This window comes from Crocuta crocuta, unplaced genomic scaffold (genome assembly GCF_008692635.1).
Source record: "Crocuta crocuta isolate KB4526 unplaced genomic scaffold, BGI_CrCroc_1.0 scaffold290, whole genome shotgun sequence".
NCBI lineage: Eukaryota > Metazoa > Chordata > Mammalia > Carnivora > Hyaenidae > Crocuta > Crocuta crocuta.
Genome location: NW_027527429.1, coordinates 7034222 through 7043891, shown reverse-complemented (window position 1 = coordinate 7043891; position 9670 = coordinate 7034222). Strand labels below are relative to the sequence as shown.

Sequence of the window (9670 nt, the reverse complement as noted above, 5' to 3'; positions counted from 1 at the left end):
AGTCACCAGAATTACCCGCACACCAGCTTCCTGGGCCCCACCCACACTGCCTTGAGATTTTCCAGGGTAGGGCCCAGGAAATGGGGAGCAGAAAGAGCTCAGCAGGCCCTTGCAATCTACAGCCAGCGGTGGGAAGTGTGGCTGCCAGTGCTGGGGGCGCTCAGACGGCTTGGACATGACCTGGCGCGGGGGATCGGCTTCTCTGGGGAGTAGCTGGAGTCAGGGTAGCTTCCTTCCACAGATACCTGGAGAAGAACTGTGGGCCCATTGAGGGTAGTGACAGTGGGGCTGGGGAGGAGGTGGTAATGAATCCCAGACTCACTAGAATTCTCAGTGTTTATGACCCTTGCTTGGAGGTGGAGAGTAAAATGCTACAAGGTTTGTGGAGCTATGTAGAGAGGGCTTGATGATATTTAAAAAAATCAAGGCAGGGATATTCCCCTCCACCCCCGACCCGCCATGGGAATGGTTTGAAGAAGGGGATGGTGTGGCCTTTCATTTGAAGGGCACGATGCTAGTCGCAAATGGTTTCATTCATGTCATGCTGGACAGAACTTGGCCACTCCTGGCTGCATCGGAGAATATAAAATGCCTTTCTTCCTAGAGATCTGTGTGCCCAACTGTAATTCTGCTACTAAGGGGGATGGAGACACTAGATATCGAGGGTTGTGGAATAATTTCTTGCACACATGTCCGTTGCTGAACCAAGCACAGGAAAGGGCTGGAATAGCATTACCCTGATTGGGCTCTGTCCTGGAGCCCATGGTCAGGTCCGGCTCCCCAGACCCTCGGGTCATGTGCCAGGGGAACGTCTCAGAGGAAGAAAGAAGGGAGGAAGTGAATGCTTTGTGGACGCCAGACTACAAAGACCATGGGAGCCACCTTCACAAGACCTGAGTAGCAACTCAAGAATTTGAGTTGAGTGACTAATGGTAGAACATAATGGTGCCTGGGCTGTGGGGAAGAAGGAACTGGAGATGCAAGGAAGCCATGGAGAAGATGCTATTTTGAGGACAGAAGCAATTTGAAGACGAGATGAAGTCAGATGAGGCCAGACAGGGGGTCTGGAGCATGGAAAGTGGGTCAGTGGAGATTTTTGAGAGACTGGCTTCCCTGTGAAGGGCATTTGGTGCTAGGGTGAGAGGTGGGTGGGCGTTGGGGAGAAAGAGCCGTAATGGCTGACTTTTCTGTCTAGATGGCTGGCCGAGGAGGCCTGGGCAGAGTGGGGATGGTAGCTTGGGGTCAGGAAAGAACTTTTTTTTTTTTTTAACCTAGAGAAGACAGATGCTGGTATGTTTTTAGGTCACAGGGAAGTGGTCTACAACATAAGGAAACATGAAGACACAGAGTGGGGTGATGGGCAGGACAGGACTGCATAGAATCAAGGGAAGAGGTAGAATTTTGTAGTGCGGAACAGGAACCCCAAGTGAGGGAAATGCCAGGGCCCCTCCCGCGCTGGCCTGGCCAGCAGTGCTGGGCACGTGGGTCTCAGGTTCATGTCTTATCCAGTGCTCACACAGACACTCTGGGGGGAGGGGGTGGAGGAAGACATTGAGGCTTAGACAGTGGTTTCTTGGTAAATGTTTAACAACTGGCTCTCTGAAAAAAGTGTGCGTATACATATATGCATAGGTTTGTTATAAATTTAAATGTTGTAAAGGATAGGTAGCACACAATTTACAAATAATAAAGCATACATTACTTCTGTTGTGAATTCCACACAGTCTATTCTCTACGAACGGCTCCTTGATTTTTTTTCTGGGGTCCGTAGCTGTCACCAGCCTATGGTTGCAACTGACAAAAGAATCTAGTTACGATCTGAATGTTGGTTGATATTTTGTTTAAGTCAATTTAAAAGGAAAAGCAAAAGGAGGGGCACCTGGCTGGCTTCAGTTGGTTAAGTGTCTGACTTCAGCGCAGGTCATGATCTCAGCAGTTCATGAGTTCAAGTCCTGCGTTGGGCTCCACAGTGGCAGCACAGAGCCTGCTTGGGATTCTCTGTGTGTCTCTCTCTGCCCCTCCCCTGCTCTCTCTCTCTCTCTCTCTCTCAAAAATAAACATTAAAGAAAAATCAGGCGCCTGGGTGGTTCATTCGGTCATGATCTAATGATTCGTGGGTTCAGGCCCAGCTGTGCTGGCGGCTTGGAGCCTGGAACCTGCTTCGGATTCTGTGTCTCCCTTTCTCTCTACCCCTCCCCTGCTCACTCTCTGTCTCTCTCTCTCTCAGAAATAAACATTTAAAAAATTATTTTTTAAAAAAAGAAAAAGTAAAGGGACATGTGTCAGAACTTCATTCATTCTTCAGTGATGTGAGCAACTTCCCTTGCTGAATTTGATAATAGTTTTTCAGATATTAGAAGAACATTCCCAGAATTTCTTTGGAGCTATTCACAATGCAAAAGCTACAGATATTACACGTTTTTCAGCTTAATCTGCATTTTAACATTTCCCAGCACTTTTCTTAGGAAAAGGTAATCAAGCCCTAGTTTGTAGCATTTGTTGGTTTCTAAGGTGTAAAACCTCCACCACTTGCTTTCAAGCTTCCAACAGGATATCGCTGACTGAAGATTCACTGCATATTATTGTATAGGGTTTCGAATAGAGATATAACAGAAACAGACAATCTCCAAAGCACAGATAGAGCAAAATGTAGCAAGATAATCAGGAGGCGATGACTTTTTAGTATTTATTACTTTTGCTTCTAATATCATTTAATTATAGATTTATATAATTTAACTTTTAATATTAACAGCCAGTTCATAAAATTCCTGGAGAAAACAAGACAAGGGAAAAAAAAATAAAGGTGAGGAGGAAAGAGGTCCAGGGTAGGCAAGGGAACTTGGGGTCCAAACTTGCAGCCTGAGTCGGGGACCGAGGGTGGTGAGAGTCAGTGTGAGTTGGGCCCTGCTCTAGGGAATTCTGTCTTCTGGTGACTCTGATGTAAGGGGGAACTCAGCAGGGCCTCATGTGCCTAAGAAATACCTCTGAAGCTTGGAAAACCTAATTTCCTAGCCCCTCCCCCTAGGGATTCTGATCCAGAAAGAGTAAGAAAGCATAATTTTTCAGAGGCGTCCTGTGTTCAGACACGGGCCCTGTGCAGCGCAGGGAGAATTTAGGAAAGGGGTGTTCTAGTTTTTTCACTGAGATGTGAGAGCCTGCATTTTGCTACACAGGATGTAATGGATTAAAAACCAGAACGGACTGAGTAAAGATCATGGTAGGAGACGGTAAATCTTAGCCTCAACATGGCAGAGAAGTGATTGAGTGAACCAGAATGTAGACAGAGGGACACCCAAACGTGGAAGCTTGTGACAGGGAAAAGGAGATACGGAGAAAAGATGATGAACCCAGGAACACGCTAGTTAAAAATTGTGAGAGGTTTGACACCTCAATTTAAAATCATTTAAACACTCAAGGAAAGGGAATGCTTTTCTATAAATTTGAGAGAAGCAGGAAATGTGATGAATTGTAAAGACATTTAGAGGGTTAACTCCAACCCTTTCTCTCAAACAGTTAAGTGCTCAGGAATTTAGGGATTAATTCTTCAATGTTCTACATTTTTTTTTCCAATGTCACAAACTAGTTCAAACATATTGGAAAGGATTGTATCACATTCATTCTTTTTTTTTTTAATGTTTTATTTATTTCTGAGAGAGAAAGAGAGAGAGGGTATGAGCAGGGGAGGGTGTGAGAGAGGGAGACACAGAATCTGAAACAGGCTCCAGGCTCTGAGCTGTCAGCACAGAGCCCGACATGGGGCTCGAACCCACAAACTGGGAGATCATGACCTGAGCCGAAGTCAGACGCTCAACCGACTGAGCCACCCAGGCGCCCCTGTATCACATTCATTCTGTAAAGCTGCCATGATTCTGATAACAATCAGATAACAGCACATCAGAAAAAATCATATCAATCTAATGAATATAGCTGTAGGAATCTTAAAACATTTGAAATTTATGTTAAGACTGCAGGGAAAATTTTAAAAGTCTCTTAGGGGTGCCCAGGTGGCCCCCTTGGTTAAACATCCAACTCTTGGTTTCAGGTCAGGCTGTGATCTCCTGGTTCATGGGATCCAGTGCTGTGTCAGGCTGCCCACTATCAGCGGGGAGCCTGCTTGGGATTCTCTCTCTGTCTCTCTCTCTCTCTGCCCCTCCTGTGCACACTCTCTCCAAAGAAATAAACTTCGTAAGTAAATACAAATCTCAGGTATCAAATATAAAAACTGATCATTTCAGTGAGACATCTCAAAACACTTGGTGAAGTTTAATATTCATAGAAGACATTTAAAGTATGAAAAGAATGTGCTTAGTCAACATAATGAATACTTTCTCATAAATATCAAGGCCTTCTAAAGTGGCAATAAATAATGTAGTGTGGCTGCAGGAATAAACAGATCAGTCAGGGGAACAGGATAGAAAATAGTAAAAACAGATCTCCTTCATGTGGGGATTTAGTACATGAATAAGATAACTTTCCAGTCAGTGGAAAAATAACGGGCTATTCAATAAAAGGTGTTGAGACCATTGGCTTCTCCTCTTAGGAAAATGAAGTAAAGTCATTTAAATGATATATATTCCTTCACTAAAATACAGTGTAAGTGACTTTAAGAGCTGAATGGGAAAATAAAGCCAGGAAAGCATGAGAGGAAAATGGTTTTAGAGCCCTAGGGTATAGAAGACCTTACACATGACATAAAAGACAAAGTCATGGGGTGGCTCAAACGGTTGAGTGTCCAGCTTTAGCTCAGGGTTCGAGTCCCGCATCGGGCTCTGCACTGACAGCATGGAGCCTGCTTTGGATTCTCTGTCTCCCTCTCTGTGTGTCCCTTCCCTGCTCGTGCTCTCTTTCTCAAAAATAAATTAACATTGAGAGAGAGAGAGAGAGAGAGACAAAAGCCAGAATGGAAGTGATTGGAAATTTTGGTGACATCAAAATTTAAAGATTCACCTGGCCCAAGATACCTTGACGTTAAAAGACAATCAAAAGAGTAAGTAAGAGTAACCAAAAAATATATAACAAGGGACTATGCCTAAGTTATGCAAAGAATGGCAAAATGAAAAACCCCAGTGAAATGGGTAATTTACCAAAGAGGAAACAAAAGAAGGTGCCAGGTTTTTGTGGGCTCCTTCCTTCCTTCCTTCCTTCTTCTATCAGATTGGCAAACAAGAAAAAGTTGACTACTGATAAACATTGGGGAGGTTGTGGGGAAATGAGAACTCACATTCCCTGATGGTGGGGGTGTAAATCGGAACAGCTACTTTGGAGCGCAATTTGGCATTCTTTATTAGAATAGCGTGCACACCCAATGTGCTTGGGATTTTTACCAAATTGATGAAGGTGGGGGGAGGAATGAGCTCTAGAAGAGAGGATTCTAAGATGGATTTATCTGATACAGTATTATTAAAGATAAACTAGATTTAAAAGAAATGTCCCTAAATCCCATTCACAACACCAACAAAACCATGTGATATTTGGAAGTAAATTCAGAATGATTGATCTATTGTAAAGGTACCCCTTTGCCACAGGCAGGTGGAAGGGATTGCAGTTAGGATCCCAGCAGGGAGTTCGTTTTGCTTTTGTCTTTGTTTTCTTCCCCTAGAACAAAACAATATTATTGTGAAATTAAGAGTTGGTGGTCGGTCATGTTAAAGAGTATCCTGGAAAAGTGGAAAGACCAACCCTAGGCACGTAGAACGCAATGGCAAAGGAAGGGATGGTATCCTCACTAATAGTTTAAACAAACTTGTAAAGGGGAGTGTTGGTTCCCAGGGGGTGGGGGGGCCTGCCCCGCAGCAGGACAGGGTTCCCAGGTTCCACAGTTCCAGCCAACATTCTGTCGGATGGGTTGCTTGTCTCCAAGTTCCTCCTTCAGTCTGTCGGTTTGTTTTTGCTGTTTCTCTGCAGGTCCAAGCTTTGTCCTGTGCCAGTAAGTTTGAAGCCGAGCTAAAAGCCGAGCAAGATGAGCGAAAGCAGGAGGAGGAGAAGAGGAGGCTCCGCCAGGCAGCCTTCCGGGAGCTCAAAGCCGCTTTCAGCACATAGTCAGACACCCTTGACCTCCATCCACACAGTGCCTCGCAGATGCCCCCAAGAGAGCTGGCTGGGCCTCTTCACTCCTCCCCCTCCCACCAACCTGCCTCCACGCCCACCAAGCAATGCACACTCCTTGCCTCTTGGAGTGGCAGGGAGTGGCTCTCATCCCTGTGTGGGAGCCTCTTCCAANCGCAACTTGTACTTTGTCCCTGCCCCTTTGCCATTTCGCATCAAAGAGCGTTAATTTGTGCAGATATTTCTCTCTTTGATGGTCCTCTGAGGACATAGTCCCTGGAGGGTTCTGATGTTAATGTTGCCCATTTTCCCAGGGAACTCACCTGTCCCCTTGGGGTCCCCCTCGTCTGCCTTTCCTGTTCAGCTTCCCTGCTTGCATTCTGAGCCTGATTCTGCCATTTGCTTTGGTATCTTCTGTGCTTTGATGACAGTGAGGTTTAAGGCAAGCCAGGCTGGACCGCGGCCTGCCCCCTCTTCAGCAGGGGGGTGGCATGCTGCTGAGGTGGCCAAATAGGAGACAGATAGGAAGACCTGTTCCTTCCTATCACCGTTCTCCTGTCCACTTAGCAATCCCCCCTGGACCCACCCTCTTCACCCCTTTCAAACGTGTCTTCTCATTTCCTCTTCCTCTTAAATAGCCTGCTACTTACCTGCAAGAATGAGAAAATAATCATAAGTGATATTAATGCATAGGAGAATCCCTATTAATTCCTACTATGCAAATAAATTACTGTAAACCCCTACTTTCCCAAGGGACAAATCCAGAGCCTTTCAAAATCCCAAAAGTCATGACCGTCTTCATCTGGCCAGTTTCCAACTTCTGCTCCGAGATGTTGAGGTAAAGCAGTTCTTACCCCAGCACAAATTTTTATATGTTGTGTATTCTTGGGATTGCTCACAAATACCGGGGTTTCTTGTATTTTTTTTTTTTTTAAAGAATTCCTAACATTGTATTTATTCTCTTTTGTAACTGCTGTCTTTACAACAAGGAAAACATCTGCATTTCTACTTCACAGCTGCCTCTTTTTTCCAATAAACTGCAAATGGACTTTGCCATTATATCACTGTGCTTCGAGTCTTCTTTCTCTTTCTTTTTTTAAATTTACTTATTTATTTTTAAATTTACATCCAAGTGAGTCAGCATATAGTGCAACCCTGATTTCAGGAGTAGATTCCAGCGATCCATGCCCTATGTGTAACACCAGGGCTCACCCCAACAAGTGTCCTCCCTAATGCCCGTCGCCCATTCAGCCCATCCCCCCACCCACAGCCCCTCCAGCAAGCCTCAGTTTGTTCTCTGTATTTAAGAGTCTCTTATGTTTTGTCCCCCTCCCTGTTTTTATATTATTTTTGCTTCTCTTCCCTTACGTTCATCTATTTTGTATCTTTTCTAGTCTTCTTTCAGTTGGGGGAGAGAGGAGAGTGTTGTTTGCAGGCGCCACACCTGGCCCAGGCTCCTGGTGGATATCCACCCCCAGAAGTAGAGCTAGTAGTGGTCTAGATGGCCCGCTTTCTTCGGGGGCATGCCGAGTTCTGGGGTGTCTGTCAGCTGCTCTTCCCCTTCCCCTCACTACGGATTCCTTCGGCTGCAGGTAAAATGTGTCCTTAGTTTCTCTTGCTTCTTGGACCCCTTGAAACTCTGAGGAGGGCCAACGACCCCTCCCTCCTCCTCATGTGGATTCTGGGGCATTGGGGGACCTGAGTAAGGACCTCTGTCCTAAGGGAACACCCATAGCTCCCCAGGGAGGATCATTTACGTTTCTGCACAAGCCCAAGACCTACAATTCTCGGGCATCATTTTTCTTGGTAGGGTCACCCTCCAACCGCCCCACCAGCGGATGTGAACGAGTTAAAGGGGTTGAGGCACTGCTACTATACAATCCAGGAAGCATGCTTCTTGGCATTTTCTCCTACGAGCTGAGAACCTTCGTGCACATAAAAACCTGCACGTGGATGTTTATGGCAGCTATTTCATAATTACCAAAACTTGGGAGCAACCAAGATTTTTTTTTAATAAGATTTTATTTTTAAGTAATCTCTCTACCCAACATGGGGCTCAAACTTCCAACCCCGAGATCAAGAGTCGCACGCTCCACTGACTGAGCCAGCCAGGTGCCCCTCAAGATTTTTCAATAGGCGAATGAATACACAAACTAGTACATCTATACCAAGAGATATTAATTCAGCAATGGAAAGAAGTAAGAGTGATGCAAAGAAATGAGCTGTCAGGGCGCCTGGGTGGCTCAGTCGGTTAAGCGTCTGACTTGGGCTCAGGTCATGATCTCCCAGTTTGTGAGTTTGAGCCCCACGTCTGGTTCTGTGCTGACAGCTCAGAGCCTGGAGCCTACTTTGGATTCTGTGTCTCCCTCTCTCTCTGCCCCTCTCCCCCCGCTCCATCTCAAAAGTAAATAAACATTTTAAACATGTAAAAAAAATGGAAATAAGCTGTCAAGTCACAAAAAGACGTGGAGGAAACTTAAATGCATGTTGCTAAGTGGAAGAAGCCAATCTGGAAAGACTTCACACTGTATGATTCCAAGTATGACGTCTGGAAAAGAAAGGCAAAACTCTGAGACTGCGAGGTAAAAAATCGAGGGTTGAGAGGGAGACGGGGAAGGGTGAGGAGGTGTAGCACAGGGGGTTTTAGAGCAGTGAAACTTACCCTGTATGATTCTACAGTGGTCGTTATACATTTGCCAAAACACACAGAATGTACAACCCTAAGAGCTTTCCCTAATGTAAACCCTGGACGTTAGTTAATAATAAGGTATTGATATGGGCACGTTCATTGTAACAAACGTACCGCACTAATGCCAGATGTTTGTAACAGGGGAAAGGGGCAGGGGGCAGGGAGAGAAGTATATAGGGACTGTACTTTCTGCTAAGTTATTCTGCAAATCTAAAAGTGCTAAAAAAAAAAAAAAAAAGTAAAGTCTAGGGGCTCCTGATTGTCTCAGTCGGTTAAGCATCTGACTTCAGCTCAGGTCATGATCTCACCATTTGTGAGCTCAAGTTTTATGTGAACCCTGTTTCTCTCTCCTCTCTCCCTCTGTCTCTGCCCCGTGTGGGATTCTCTTTCTCTCCTCCTCTCCCTCTCTCTGCCTCTTGCTCACTTGTGCCCTCTCTCTCAAAAAGAGAATAAGGTCTATGAATAAAAAGGAAAAAAAGAAGGAATGGAGACAGCGGTGTCATTACTTCAAACATTCACTTGCCTCTGGACAGCCAAGCCCATGCAAGACCTAAATGCTCACGGTTGCAAATGATAGAAAATGTAACATGGGCTTAACACAAAAAAGGACAAATATTGGGTCATGTAACTACAGGAAAGATATAGGACTTCTTTGCCTCTTTTCTTTTTTATGTTTATTTTTGAGAGATGAGACATAGTGCGAGTGGGGGAGGGGCAGAGAGAGAGGGAGACACAGAATCTGAAGCAGGCTCCGGGCCAGAGCTGTCCACACAGAGCCCGATGTGGGGCTCGAACCCACAAACTGGGAGATCATGACCTGAGACAAAGTCAGACGCTTAGCCAACTGAGCCACCCAGGAGCCCCTGCCTCTTCTTGATCACAGAGTCCTATAGATGCTGTTCCTTCGTGCCTCTCCCCCACAGCTCCCATCCTCCC

The 9670-nt window shown here is 45.4% G+C and overlaps 1 protein-coding gene across 1 annotated transcript in view; it reads left to right on the top strand.

Moving 5' to 3' along the window:
- The window catches only part of EFHD1 (EF-hand domain family member D1), a 40923-nt gene extending 34702 nt beyond the window's left edge, over positions 1–6221 (top strand). Inside the window, exon 4 of the mRNA XM_077757872.1 lies at positions 5905–6221. Within this exon, the coding sequence (XP_077613998.1) occupies positions 5905–6039 (135 nt within the window). The 3' untranslated portion in view covers positions 6040–6221. The remainder of the gene's footprint in view (positions 1–5904) is intronic.
- Positions 6222–9670: the final 3449 nt, after the last annotated feature.